This window comes from Capra hircus, chromosome 1 (genome assembly GCF_001704415.2).
Source record: "Capra hircus breed San Clemente chromosome 1, ASM170441v1, whole genome shotgun sequence".
NCBI lineage: Eukaryota > Metazoa > Chordata > Mammalia > Artiodactyla > Bovidae > Capra > Capra hircus.
The window spans coordinates 95,451,114-95,466,834 of NC_030808.1; the positions used below are offsets into that span (position 1 = coordinate 95,451,114).

General features: G+C 41.5%; 1 protein-coding gene across 7 annotated transcripts in view; it reads left to right on the forward strand.

The window, feature by feature from the left end:
* PLD1 (phospholipase D1) overlaps nucleotides 1-15,721 on the forward strand; it is a 283,431-nt gene that overhangs the window by 211,781 nt on the left and 55,929 nt on the right. For all 7 annotated transcript variants that reach the window (XR_001918038.1, XM_018047781.1, XM_018047760.1 and 4 more), the window contains 2 exons: nucleotides 5,206-5,359; nucleotides 14,780-14,897. Coding sequence is in view for 6 of the 7 variants with exons in the window: in XM_018047781.1 (XP_017903270.1) it covers nucleotides 5,206-5,359; nucleotides 14,780-14,897 (272 nt within the window). In the remaining variant the exon portion in view is untranslated. The remainder of the gene's footprint in view (nucleotides 1-5,205; nucleotides 5,360-14,779; nucleotides 14,898-15,721) is intronic.

Genomic DNA, 15,721 nt, shown 5'->3' on the forward strand with positions numbered 1-15,721 from the left:
CAGCCAAGCTGAGAACTCCTGAACTGGAGGCACAGGGAACACAGGCGGTTAGAAGGTACTGAGTAGCCCGCCAAGGACTTCCCTGGAGGTCCAGTGGTTAAGACCCTGCACTTCCAATGCAGGGAGTATGGGTCTGATCCCTAGTGGGAGAGCTAGGATCCCATATGCTGCATGGTGCAACCAAAAATAAATAAGTGAATTAATTAAAACACATAGGCCTAAACAGGGTAGAGTTGGTGTATTAGTTGTCTATTACTGCTGTAGCAAATGACGACAAACTTAGTGACTTGAAACAGCACAAAATTATTATCTAAAAGTTATGTAGGTTAGAAGTCCAACATAGATCTCACTGGGTTAAAATCAAGATGTCAGCAGGGCTGTGTTTCTTCTAGAAGCCTCTCAGATGGAGCCAGTGTAAAGAACCTGCCTGCCAATGCAAGAGATTTAAGAGATGCAGGTTCGACCCCTGGGTCGCAACCCACCCTAGTATTCTTGCCTGGAGAATCTCATGGACAGAGGAGCCTGGTGGGCCACAGTCCTTGGGGTCACAAAGAGTAGGACAAAACTGAAGCAATTTAGCACAAAGGAGAATCCATTTCCTTGCCTTTTCCAGCTTTGAGTGGCCACCCTCGGTCCTTGGTTCATGGTCCCTTTCTTCTGTCTTTGAAGGCAGCAGTGTTACCTCTCTGAAAGTCCTCCAAGTGTCAACCCATTCTCCTGCAACCACGTCTCTCTCTGAATTCCCTTTACTTTTAAAGACTCTTGTGATTATACCGAACACCTAGATAATCTAGGATAATGTCTTTATTTTTATGGTCAGCTGATTAGCACCATCTATTAATTCCATCTGCAGCCTTAATTCCCCTTTACCATGTAATATAACCTACCAACTTTGGGTATTATGACATAGTCATCTCTAGGGGTCATTATTCTGTCTATCACAGGAGAATTAACAATTCTTAAACAAGACATTTTAAAAAAGCAAAATCACAAAGGAAATGACAGATAAATTTAACTGCATTAAAATTCAGAACTTTATTCATCAAAATATGCTATATAAGTAAAATAAAAAGATAAACCACAATCTGAAAGAAGAGTATTTGTGACGCACTTAATACTCTTTGCAACCCCATGGACTGTAGCCTACCAGGCTCCTCTGTCCATGGGGATTCTCCAGCCAAGAATACTGGAGTGGGTTGCCTTGCCCTCCTCCAGGGGATCTTCCCAACCCAGGGATCAAACCCAGGTCTCCTGCATTGCAGGTGGATTCTTTACCTTCTGAGCCACCAGGGAAGCCAATTCAAAACATATAAAGAACTAAATCAACAAGGAAAGACAATATCCAAAGAAAGAGGAGCAGAGGAATTGTATAGGAGCACCCCCAAAAAGGACATATCTGAGTCCCATAATATACGAAAGATGTCCATCCTCATTAATATGGTAATGAGGAAAAGAACAGGTTTTCAAAATACCAATTGGCAAAAATAAAAAACTGGACAGTCCAAGTGCTGGCAATACTAAGCAACACCAGGGATGCCACTCTTGTGTACAGAGCCCCGTGAAACTCCCACATGTGTACATCAGGAAACATACACACCACTATGTAGAACATAACTGTGTCTCATAGCAAAACTCTGGGAACAACCCAAACATCCATCAACAGTAGAATGAATAAATAGGTTTGTGGGTGCTCATTTAAGGAAAATAATGGATTATGATATGTATAAGATAAATCCCAAAGATATGATGTTGAATGAAAGAAGCCAGTCTCCAAAGATTATCTACTATATGGTTCTATTTACACAAATTAAAAATAAGCCCAAAGTAAACTTGTTTGTTCAGGAAAACATCATCCTAGCATGATGAACACAAAATTCTATATAAAGTTTCTCTCCTGGGAAGGGAAGGACTTCCACAGGAAGATAGCTGAGTTCTTCTTGAATGTGGTAATGTTCTGTTTTTCAGCTTGGGTAATAAATTCGATGATTTTCTAAAGTCATTACCTAAGTTGTACTTATAAGTTTTCATATACTCTTTTCTATTTTGCTATATTTCACAGTATTTAAAAAGTTCCTAATAACAGGCTTAGAAAAGGTCATTTTCCAAAAATTAAGTGGTTTTAAATTATCAAGACAATGTCCTAATAAACCAAGGGACTGCAGTCACCATAAAAATACAGAGTACATTTGTTGAAAACAATTCAAATTCTAAGGACTCACATAGAGTGAAAGGTCAAAATTCCCCTTAGTGTCTCCTTCCCTTTGCCAGAAAGCACTCACCACCCTTAACTCTTGAGTGTGTATCTTCCTAGAGTCCTTGCCCATTCTTCTTCCTCATATTTTCTGTAGAAATGGGTTAATACTATAGCCTGCTGTTCTGAATTTGATTTTCAGAATATGGGAATGTTTAACAACAAAACGGGAAATAATATTTGCCTCCATCAATATCTCATTTTTAGTATCTCATTTATTAAATTCATCTGAAGTTTTCTCTTCCCCTTCTCCACATTCCTAATAAGTAGAGGCCAACTCCGTTATCCTGGCTTCCCAGATGGCTCAGTGGGTAAAGAATCTGCCTACAGTGCAGGAAACACAGGAGACGCAAGTTCCGTCCCTCAGTCTGGAAGATCCCCTGGAGGATTCCAGTATTCCTGCCTAGGAAATTTCATGGTCAGAGGAGCCTGGTGGGCTACAGCCCAAAGGGTCGCAAAGAGTCGAACATGACTGAGCATGAGCGCAAGAGAAGCACCGCTCACTTATCCAGTGCGGTCGAGAGTGCCCTGGGAAACTGCTGACGGACCCTGGAAGTACAAGAAAACACGCCCTCTAAGAATTCTAGTTCAGAATGCCAGCAATGCACTCCTCTGCTGGCGAGTGTGGGGCCCACAGTGCTGGGAGGGAGTCTAGGGGGACCGGTGTGAAAGTGTGTGTGTGTGAAAGTGTGTGTGTGTGTGTGTGTGTGTGTGTGTGTGTGCGCGCGCGCGCGCGCCTCTGTGTGTAGAAGGCTTTCCAGAGGGCTCATTTGCTCAGGCTGCCAGACAGTGAAGAGCAATGTCTTCCCAATTCAGCAGCCCCGGCCCGACAGCGGCCTCTGCTGGGGACATGTGGTAGTGACGTCCCAGCACTGCTCGATCTGATGTCTGCCTCTTTGAGACCCCCATGGACTGTATAGATGGAGAAGGAGCTGGCACCCTGCTCCAGTACTCTTGCCTGGAAAATCCCATGGACGGAGGAGCCTGGTAGGCTGCAGTCCACAGGGTTGCTAAGAGTCGGACACGACTGAGCGACTTCACTTTCACTTTCATGTATTGGAGAAGGAAATGACAACCACTCCAGTGTTCTTGCCTGGAGAATCCTAGAGACGGAGGAGCCGGGTGGGCTGCCATCTATGGGGTCGCACAGAGTCGGACACGACCGAAGCGACTTAGCAGCAGCAGCAGCAGGACTGTATAGCCCGCCAGGCTATTCTTCCATGAAATTTTCCAGACAAAAATAGGGGAGTGGGTTGCCATTTCCTACTCCAGGGGCTCTTCCCAACCCAGGGATCGAACCAGTGTCTCCTGCTTGGCAGGCGGATACTTTACCACTGAGCCACCTAGTAAGCCCCTAAGCAGCACTTGGGGGACCTTACTCCTCACCCCTGACAGTTCACACACCTGGGTAAGGGGCAATTCACGCAGGGAGGAGGCTTCTTTGCTACATACGCTGCTGCTGCTAAGTCGCTTCAGTCGTGTCCGACTCTGTGCGACCCCATAGACGGCAGCCCACCAGGCTCCGCTGTCCCTGGGATTCTCCAGGCAAGAACACTGGAGTGCGTTGCTATTTCCTTCTCCAATGCATGAAAGTGAAAGTGAAATTGAAGTTGCTCAGTCATGTCCGACTGTTTGCAACCCTTTGGACTGCAGCCTACCAGGCTCCTCCGTTCATGGGAGTTTCCAGGCAAGAGTACTGGAGTGGGTTGCGAGGAGCCTGGCGAGTTACAGTCCATGGGGTCACAAAGTCACAACTGAAGTGGCTTTAGCAAGCATCCACACATGCTGTATTGTGGCAAATGGCAGTGAAGTCTCTTTAGGAGGAGCTGGCTTCCTCTCATGTCTAGCATCCTGCCATTTGGGCTAATACCTTCCACCCTGATGGCCCCATACAGAGGGTAGCCCTGAGCTCCTTTTCAACCTGACCCTTCTGCTCTGAGTCTGCAGAAGCAGTGGAGCGTGGGGCTAGAGCAAGAGGAGCAAGAAAGAAAAAGAGAATCAGCCAGGCCCTTCTGTAGTTTGTAGAATACCTCAAGGATTCAACAGTGTGGATCCATGATGGTTAATGCAGAAAAAGTAACAATATATGACAGAGGAATGCAGAAGATACACATTGAATTAATATCCAAATACCTGTGAAAGTTGACATTCTCAGCTCATTTGGATTTAAAAATAGAATGGAGAGAAGTTGATGCAGAGAATGGAAACTCATAGCCACTAATGATAGTCTGTGTTTGAGAGTGGATTATATTGCTGTGAAGGTCTTCTTGGATTTTGACATTTATAATTATATGGCCATGAGTTAAAGTCTGCAGAATTTAATTATTAAGTATAAAAGCTAACTGAACTGAACTGGTAAGCATTCTTGTTTCTTTGTCTGCTTAATGATTATATCAGTTAGAATCCCTTGAGCCACAAGATAGAAAATTCAGCTAGAGGTATGTGAAACAATAGAAAAGATAAGGTAAGGTTAAGAAGTTCTAGAGTTGGCTAGTTCAGTGACTTAAAGACCCAGAATCTTTCTTCTATCTGTTCTGCTGTCTTTAACTGATCTGTTTGTCCTCTTGGTTACAAAAGAGCTGCTACAGCTCCTAGAATCATGCTTTCATACAACCTTTCAAGCCAGAGTATCCTGTTCTTGTCTCTGTTAATAAGAAGTAGAAAACTTTCTCAGAAGCCCCTGGCAGATTTGCCTGCATGTTACAATGGCTGGAATCGTGACAAGTGCCTATTTCTAAGCAGTCACTGGCAGAAATAATGTCATGACCATGGTTGACTTAGACAGATCGAGATTCACCCCTGGGTTAGGGAGGTCACTGCTTCCCTAGAGCACCGCACCTCTTGATAACCAAACAAAGTGAGGGTTTATTTAGCAAGGAAGAATCCAGTGTGGAGGACAAGAGAGTGTCTACCTCGACAAGAAAATTGTTCAGTTACACTGTTTCTCCTTATAGGCTCTGCCAACATAAATGACCGAAGCATGCTGGGCAAGCGAGACAGTGAAATGGCTGTCATTGTGCAGGACACGGAGACAGTCCCTTCGGTAATGGATGGAAGAGAGTACCAAGCTGGTCGATTTGCCCAAGGACTTCGGCTTCAGTGCTTTCGGTGGGTCTCTGAAGCTGGGTGTCCCTCTGCAGTAGGCACTGCGACCCAGCCCAGCCTCTTAACTCTCAGCACACCTGCCCTCTCCAGGTTCTTCTTTTTTCAAAACAGTGTCCCCAGAACACAGGATGTGGTGCAAAATGGCTTTGTGTGGGGCACAAACATTTCCTATTTTAATAGCTTTTATTATTTTTATGTGTAAAAAAAAAAACAACAACTAGCATTTTAAATCTATTAATAGATTTAGGACCAAGTCAAACCACCTAGTGTCCATTTAAGTTTTTTATGGTGAGTCCACTTTTAGGAATTGAAATAGTTCCAGTGATACAAGGATATGATTTTTAAAATCGCTAAAGGAGAGTGCTAGAGATTACTGGTGTTAAATTTAAATGTGGAAATTTCAGTTCTCAGATTTGAGATGACTCCAGACATAGAAGATTCCTGATCTTCTACAGGAAGATGTGAGTTTTAAACAAATCTGTGGTCCAGCGGAGAGAGCGCTGGGCTGAGAACCAAGGATTGTGTGGTCCCAAATGAGTCCTTCATTCAGTTAAGTTCCTCAGAACTTCCCTGGGCACGGCGCTAACTGGCCCCATCCCAGCCCCTGTATCCCGGTGTCAGTGAACAGAGTGATCCTTCGAGAACCTAACTCAGATCCTGTCGCTTCTCTGTTCCCTCCCCAATGGCTTTTTTTTTTTTTTTTTTTCTGAATGGCTTCTTATCTCTTCTCCCTCTTCCCCAGTCACTGCAGACACACTGAGCTCCCACTGTCTATGAAACACCCCAACCACCCTCTCACCTGTAAGCTTTTTCAGGAAGTCTACAATTGTATGATTCTAGAATCTGCCTGCAATGCAGGAGACCCCGGCTTGATCCCTGAGTCAGGAAGATACCTTGGAGAAGGAAATGGCAACCCACTCCAGTATTCTGGCCTGGAGAATCCCATGGACGGAAGAGTCTGGTGGGCTGCAGTCCATGGGGTCACACAGAGTTGGGCACGACTGAGTGACTGAAGCCCACACAGAAAGCTATATTGGCCAGGACGGGATTTCAGTGTGGTCTCTGCAGTGAGATCGAGACAAGTGCCCCAGTTAGAGGTGGTGCTTTAAGCTCTCTGGGGAAAGGCAGCACACACACGGTGGCAGTCCTGTTGTTGTCACCTTTCCCAGTTAACAGTCGCTTCTGGAAACTGGCTCACTGGCAGACAGACACACCGCCAGCACTTACCTCCTGCAAATGCTAGAGGCCCTTCCCTCCTACCCACTCCAGACTCTGGCTTTTGAGAACCAAGCTTCAGTTCATTCTGCTCCCTCTGCCCCAGGAACTCAGCAAATTTATCCCTCGGAATATGTCAGACCTCTGTTTTTATTCACATTTGTTACTAATTGTTTTGCCAGTAAGATTTTTTGTCTAATTATTGATATTTCAATTAGCTTCTAATGTAAATTTGTTTTGTTTAGAGGGGAGAGTTTAAAATTAGTATCCTGTTAATCAACCCATTGATTGCCTACTGTAGGTTATATAGGGAAAGAAATATTTCCTCCTGTAAACTAGAGATAAATGTCATACCTTTTCAGTTCCATGAGAACTTAAGTATTCTCTTTAAAGGTGTGGGCTTCTTTATAAATTTCTAAATGTATAATAATTATAGAGGCAGAGAGTTCTGATTTCAACATATTTTCACTATAGAAAATTTGGCAAACACAGAAAAGCAATAAGAAAATTAAATTTATCTGTAATCCCACCACCCAGGGCTAATAATTTTAACATGGTGTGTATCTCATTCCACTTTTTTCTATACATAAATATCACTGTGTTGTATTTCTTATTTTAAACATAATGGGTTCTTGTAGTTCCACAAAGTTCTTTATTATTTAAACAATGTTGCACACACTTTTCCATGTCATTGTGTTCTATAGCATTTAATAGCTACATTGTAATGCATTTAATGTCTGCATTGTATCGCATCATATGCTAAGTTGCTTCAGTCGTGTCCGGCTCTGTGCAACCCCATAGACGGCAGCCCACCAGGCTCCGCCGTCCCTGGGATTCTCCAAGCAAGAACACTGGAGTGGGTTGCCATTTCCTTCTCCACATCATATGAGTATGCCATAATTTCTTTAAGGAGAACCTCAGTAACACCCAGATTTATCACTGACTTACAAAAGTGGGTGTGGTTGTAGAAGCATCTTGCTCACCTCCTTAATTGTGCCTTAACTAAATCCTAGCCCTGGAATTTCTAGCCAAAGGAAGTGTGTAGTTTCCTTTGCCCTCTGACTTCATATTGTATCTCTAACAATGTTTTAGAGGACTTTTTCCTTCCATCTTTTCTGAATTCTGTTATTTTATTTAAGCTTTGCCGATTTGTTGGGTTTCAAAATGAATTTTCCCTTTTTTAAAAAATGTGCAATTTGAGAGTTTAAAAATGTATCCATTACCCATTTGTACTTGGTCTTTTGTAAACTGTCTAGACTATTCATGTCCTTTGTCCATTTTGTTGGAATGTTTTGCTTTTTTTTAAAATGACTTATAAGGAATTTAAGTATACAAGAGGCTAATTTCTTTCTCCCATTTGTTGCAAATCTGACTTGCCAATTGCTTTTTAATCATGTTTATAGTGTTTGGGGGAAACTTCAACTCTTATTAATCAAATCTATCAGGTTTTTCTTTTTTCTCCCCATTTTAATAAATATGCTTAGACTAGCTTCCCCAACCCAAGACAAAATATTTCCTATTTCCTTATATTTTATCTTCTAGTGCTTGTTTAATATTACTTTTTATTCTTTTCTATTTACTTATTTTTTAATATTTACTCACTTATTTATTATTTATTTGGCTGCACTGGGTCTCAGTTGCACACGGGATCTTCAGTCGTGGCGTGTGAACTCTTAGTTATGGCGTGTGGGATTTAGTTCCCTCCCCAGGGATTGAACCTAGGTCCCCTGCCTTGGGAGTGTGGAGTCTTAGCCACTGGACCACCATAGAAGTCCCTGATACTATATTTTACATTCAGCATCTGCAAATTATTTTAATGTTAGAAAGGAAGTAGGGACTCTAACTCGTTTTGCTGGAGAAACCAGCTGATCCGGAAGTGCATGACTACAGTAGTGTTTGCCTCTCTAGCCTGCAGTGCCTCTTTATGCTGTACCCAATTGCCGTACAGCCTAACCTATCTGTACTCTCTACTGCTTCCTATTGAAGTTCTGTTGGCTTGCATGCCAGTGTGGTATCATTTTAATTATCATAACTGTGCACTTTAATACTACTTCCTTCCTACCATACCACTTCCCCACATTAGTATATTTTTTCCAAAAAACATTGGCTACTCTTATTCATTCTTCCACATGAACTTTAACATTGTTTATTCAAGTTCCTGCCTTAGTTTTTTGATCATGACTACAGTATATTTATTGTTGCTGTTGCTTAGTGTCTAAGTTGTGTCTGACTCTTTTGCGACCCCATGGACTGTAGCTCACCAAGCTCCTCTGTCCATGGGATTTTCTAGGCAAGAATACTGGAGTACAGATTAATATAAAAAGAGCTGATGTCTTTATAATATTGAGCCATCCTATTGAAGAACAAAGTATGTACTTCAGTTTCTTCAAAATTTTTATTCTTCAGTAATGCTTTAGGATTTTCATTATTGAAAGCAGGAGTACTTCTGCTTTATTGACTACGCCAAAACCTTTGAATGTATGGATCACAACAAACTGGAAAATTTTTCAAAAGATGGAAATACCAGACCACCTGACCTGCCTCTTGAGAAATCTGTATGCAGGTCAAGAAGCAACAGTTAGAACTGGACATGGAACAACAGACTGGTTCCAGATAGGAAAAGGAGTACATCAAGGCTGTATATTGTCACCCTGCTGAGTTACCTTATATGCAGAGTACCTCATGAGAAACGCTGGACTGGAAGAAACACAAGCTGGAATCAAGATTGCCGGAAGAAATATCAATAATCTCAGATATGCAGATGACACCACCCTTATGGCAGAAAGCGAAGAAGAACTAAAGAGCCTCTTGATGAAAGTGAAAGAGGAGAGTGAAGAAGCTGGCTTAAAACTCAACATTCAGAAAACTAAGATCACAGCATCTGGTCCCATTACTTCATGGCAAATAGATGGGGAAACAGTGGAAACAATGACAGACTGTATTTTGGGGGGCTCCAAAATCACTGCAGATGGTGATTGCAGCCATGAAATTAAGATGCTTGCTCCTTGGAAGGAAAGTTATGACCAACCTACATAGCATATTAAAAAGCAGAGACATTACTTTACCAACAAAGGTCCATCTAGTCAAGGCTATGGTTTTTCCAGTACTCATGTATGGATGTGAGAGTTGGACTATAAAGAAAGCTGAGCACTGAAGAATTGATGCTTTTGAACTGTGTTGTTGGAGAAGACTTTTGAGAGTCCCTTGGACTGCAAGGATATCCAAGCAGTCCATCCTAAAGGAGATCAGTCCTGAGTGTTTATTGGAAGGACTGATGTTGAAGCTGAAACTCCAGTGCTTTGGCCACCTGATACAAAGAGCTGACTCATTTGAAAAGACCCTGATGCTGGCAGGAGGAGAAGGGGACAACAGAGGATGAGATGGTTGGATGGCATCACCGACTCAATGGACATGAGTTTGAGTAAGCTCTGGGGGTTGGTGATGGACAGGGAGGCCTGGCATGCTGCAGTCCATGGGCTCACAAAGAGTCGGACACGACTGAGCTACTGAACTGAACTGAAACATTTTTGCTCTTGTCCTTTTAGCTTTTTGCTGACTCTGTACATTTCGTGATAAGTTTGTCCCTAGCTGCTTGATTTTTCCTGGCAACTTTTAAACTGTCTTAAAGCAGCAGTTGTTCTTGAACAAGCATTTTCACTCTTCCACAATAGCAGACACAAATAATACATTAAAAACCACCCTGAAAACCTTATGTTGATTTTAGCTCTTTTTACTGGGAAATAACCTCAAAGATAAACATTGTGACCTAGAGTTGAGCCATTTTCCTCCTTAAAAAAATGCAACTTCAATCCATTTCCCATCTGGCTTATTTTTGAATAAAAATAGAGAGACACATTTCGCTGTGCAATCAGTTCTAAATAGAATCAACCATCACAGTACTGCCCTGTATGTCACAACTACATGCCAAACAGTTCATTAAGTCCTAGAAAATTATCCAGACTTTACAGATGTAGCCATCACTCAATAGAAACCATTAGCAACACAGGTAGAGCTCAGAATCAGTGACAGTGGTAGACATAGCAGTGGAAAGAACAGAGAATTTTCTGTGCCCTTCCTACTGTCCCACTGATAATGTAAATAAACATTCAATAATTGCCATTATTCACATCAGCACAAAACCAAATTCATTTTCTCTGAAACCTTAATCCCCAAATACCCAGGGTACTTCATATTATATTTACTGTACTTTTTAATATAAATTTTTAATAATTAAACTGACAGGCAAAAGAACTTATTACTGAATATTATCTGTTACAGGCTTATATAAATCCTTTTCCTACTCACAAGTTCTTAACTGATAACTTGACAGACACATTGCCTCACCTCTTGTCCTCATTTAAAAGCAAAGTCACAGAAGTATTCTTTTTTGCTGTTTTCAGCTGCTTAGACCCAACCCAAATCAAAGGCATTATTATAATTGGCTTATTGTTGTAACTTGCACTGTCCTTCAGATTTGACACAGTTACATTTTGCTTTGGGTCTTAAGGAGCAGCAGCCTCTGTGTGCAAACATCATCCTTTAGGATCTTTTCTGAAAGCTATCCCTGTGTAGTCTGCACGTGTGTGTTCATGCCCAGTTATGTCCAGCTCTCTGTGACCCCATGGACTGCAGCCCACAAGGCTCCTCTGTCCATGAAAATTTCCAGGCAAGAATCCTGGAGGGGGTTGCCACTTCCTCTTCCAGATGATCTTCCCTACCCAGAGATGGAACCCGTGTCTCCTGCCTCTCTCGCACTGGCAGGTGGATTCTTCACCACTGCACCACCTAGAAGACGTAATTTGAAGTAGAAGTAGAATTTCGAGGTTGTAAAACACTAAGAATCATAGTGAGCCCAGGTGCCAGATTCATTTGTTTTAGATAATTTTTTAAATTTATTATTATTTTTTGGCTGCACCACTTGGCTTGTGGGATCTTAGTTCCCTGACCTGGGATTGAACCCAGACCCTCGTAGTGAAAGCACCAAGTCTTCGCCACTGGACCACCACGGAATTCCCTTTCAGAGAATTTTTATATGATAGAAAAAGTGCAGACTAAAACTCAAGTGAGATGCCTTTTTATCCTCATAATCTGACTGAGCTATTTTAGGTATTGGTAATACTGGAGTTGACTGGGGAGAACACACATGGTAAATATTATGTGTGTTGGAACAGTCTTTCCTGAGGTAAATTTTGCATAATGTTTGACCCAGGAATTTTACCTTTTAAATTTCTCTGAGTGAAATAATCATAGAAATTCACAAAGTAATTATATGTGATGAATAAATTATGTTCATTATAGCTTTGTTTATAATAATGGAAAACGGGAAATAACCCAAAAGGTCATAATAAAAGAGCTAGTTAAATAAATTTTCACATAACTGGAAATTCTGCAGTCATTAAAAATGATGATGTAAATCTACATATTTAAATACTAAGAGGGTAACAATATTGTGATCTCCACCCTGTTAAATCCAACGGTTGGTTTTCATCAGAATTTAACGCTGTGTTGGTCCAGGATACTCACCTTCTGGCTTTTCTGCAGCCTCACTGACTGCTGCTTCTCTCCACTACTGTTGAGGTCCTCTTCTCTGTCTATACTCAATCACATGGCTTTATGAGTATACATTTGTGGACAATTCTCAAAATTACATCTCCAGCCAAACCTTCTCTCCCAAACTCCAATTCATTTATCCAACTGCCTACTTAGTTTCACCACTTGAATATTTAATAGACGTCCCAACAGGTTCAAAGTTGAATTCCTGGTCTTCCCTCACTGACTCTACCCACAGAATTCCTCATCTCAGCTAATGGCAACTACCTTCATCTAGTTGTTCAAGCCAAGGCCCTCGTCATCCTGATGCCTATTTTTGTCACACTCTATGTCCACTGCATCAGTGAAACCTGATCTCCCCACCTTCCTCTCCACTGCTCAAGCCACCATCATCTCCCACCGAGATCACTGCAGTGACTCCCAGCTGGTCTCTGTGTTTCAGCCCTCGCCCTGCACAGTCTGTTCTCAACACAGCAGCCGTTTTTGTAGCATGTAAGTCAGATTCTGTCACTCCTTGCTCCAGTGCCTGCAGTGCGTCCCAATTTCATGCAGTATAAAAGCCAAAACCCTTCCGAGACCTGTTTCTCCACTTCTGTTTCCAGAGCAGCACAAGCCTTTGTATTTATTCCTTGAAACTGCCAGGCAAGTGAGAAAAGGGCTTTGGACTCAGCTTAGATTCTAGCTCTGCTAATAGGATGTCTCCAACCTTTTGTTTCCCATTTGCAAAATGGGAATCATGCACCATCAACCTCACAGCATTAAAATAGACGTGCTTTTTAACTCTCAGGCTTTATGTAAGTACAAGAGCTCTTATCATTTTCAAATATGACCTCTGAAATTTGTCTTGCTTTGCTTGAGAATTTCTTATTATTTCTAGTCCTCTGTTTATATTTGATCAACTCAGACAATCTACTGCATGTCTTCTTTTATGCCAGGTACTCTGGGGATATGAGACTAACTAAATCATGTTCTCTCAAAGAATTTATGTGCTAGAACTGGGAGATGGGCCTGTTAAAAGCAAAAAGTGCATGAATATTGCAGGTGTTCTGACAAAAACAAAGCATATGTGAAGCACAGTGTGGGGCACAAGGGAAGAAAGATCGACTGGGAGAAACAGGAAATGGGAGAAGGAGGAGCCATAAGAAGTTGTGTAGAGGCAATCTTGCATTGAATCCTGAAAGATGGTAGGTGGGGAAGGAAAAGACTCCCTGGCTACTCCCATCTCATACTCTTAAAACACACCTGGTATTTACCACATTTTAACCAATTCCTTCTGAAGGTGATTCTTTATTCAATGTTGATCTTACCCACCAAAATAACTCCACCCAGAGAGGCTCCATGTCTTTCGTGTTCATTTCTATACCCAGAGTTCAGCGTAGTTCTTGGCCCAAGGGAGGGAAGAGGGAAGGTTAGAAGGGAAAAATGGGGGTAAGAAGGTTGGGTCTTGGTTAAGAGCACAGGTTTAGGAGTTAGGTGATCCAGGTTGGAGTCCCAGATTGACAGCTTATTAAGCTGTATGACCTTGAAAGAGTTACTTAAACTTTCTGTGCCTAGTTCCCTTTTCTGTAAAGGAAAATAATAATAGTTGTTCCCTTTTTATTATTTAAAAAAATTTTTTTAATAGTTACTTCCTCACAGGCTGTTGAGGATTTACTGAGATCATTTTTGGAAAGGGCTCAGCATATTGGCTGGCACATTCTTTGACTACCAGTCCTATCTTCCAAGGTCCTCACCCTTCTAGGCCAAATTACAAGGACTCTCTTAGAATGAAATGAAGGTCTTTCTTGTCTAACAGTTAAAACTTTCAAGCATTATAACAACTTAGGGTTTTTTGTTTTGTTTTGCAACTTAGGATTCTTTTTTTCATAAAGACACACACTTAGTCTTTTTCTGTATATTTATTTATTTTTAATTGGAATATAATTGCTTTATAATACTGTGTTGGTTTCTGCCATATATCAACATGAATCAGCCATAGGTATACATGTGTCTCCCTCTTGACCCTCCCACCCACCTCCCACCCCTTCCCACACCTCCAAATTTTCACAGAACACTGGTTTGAGTTCCTTGAGTCATACAGCAAATTCCCACTGGCTATCTATTTTACGTACGGTAATGTGTATATTTCCTCAATTCGTCCCACCCTGCTCTCTCAACTCATCTCACGCGCTCCCTCCCCTACTGTGTCCACAATCTGTTCTCTGTCTTCAGCTCCATTACTGCCCTGCAAATAGGCTCATTACCATCTTTTAGATTCCATATATGCGTGTCAATATACAATATTTGTTTCTCTCTGACTTACTCCAATCTATATAATAAGCTCTAGGTTCATCTACCACATTAGAACTGACTCAAATGCACTCCTTTTTATGGCTGAATAATATTCCATTGTATATATGTACCATTGCTTCTTTATCCATCTGTTGATGGACATCTAGGTTGCTTCCAGGTCCTAGCTATTGTAAATAGTGCTGCAATGAACATTGGGGTACATGCTGTCTTTTTCTCTTGTGGACACATGGCTTCCTTTAATTTCCTTTAAAAAAAAAAATAGGCTTGTATGGTTGAGTGCCTGAATTACTGTACCATTTGAAACAGTGCCTGCAAACAAACTGCTTTTGTCTCAGTTACTCATTCAGGAGGACACTTATATTTCAGGGTTGTTCTCGGCTATCTTTCTGGCCCCAGTGAAGACATTCAGGATCCAGTGAGTGACAAATTCTTCAAGGAGGTGTGGGTTTCAACAGCAGCTCGAAATGCTACAATTTATGATAAGGTGAGATTTTCATATCCTCCTCCTTTTTAAATTGAATCACATCACAAAAGTATGTCATTATTTCTGCATGTTATTGGTACAGAGTATTCTTAACGAGTATAAAAACACAACATACCTCCAAATTATAATCAAATAATTCTTTGTAGACATTAAGAAAACAGAGTCAAAAAGAGCCATGGATTATGGTTTAGAAGAGACTTCAGTGGCATTCTGGCCTCAGATTCCAGAATCCCATCATGAGCATCCTTAGCAGGTGGTTACCCAGACTTTGCACATGTCTAGTGATAAAAAGAAAAAGCAGATGGGATCAAAAAATGAGTCAGACCTGGGTTCAGCCCAGCTCACACAGTTGCTGGTGGCATGAGTATGTGTATAGTAATTTCATGTTCTGAGCCTTCCTTTCTTTCCTCTCTTATAAACTGGAGGGAATATTCATGAGGTGTCATGAGGATAAAAAATAATCTGTTAAATGTATTTAGTACATAGCACATGGTAGATTATATCCATTCTAATGACAAAGCTTATTAATAATGAGAAACTCCCTCATTTGGACAGTTGTAATTTTGGAAAGGTGTTTTAAAACCAGCTTCATCTGTTAGGGAAGCCAAATGCTTCTTCTAGTACATTCCATCCATTAGTGATGACAAAGGGTGTGCAAGAGTTAAGAGTCCCCCAACCCTGGAACAGGTTATGTCATGAAGTAGCTAGCTTTCTATCACAGAAAATATTCAAGCTGAGATCCATTGACTCTATCATGTGACTGTCTATCATAAACAGGATAAGAGGGCATTCTTCTTCTGACTTCTAGACTCCCTTCAGCACAG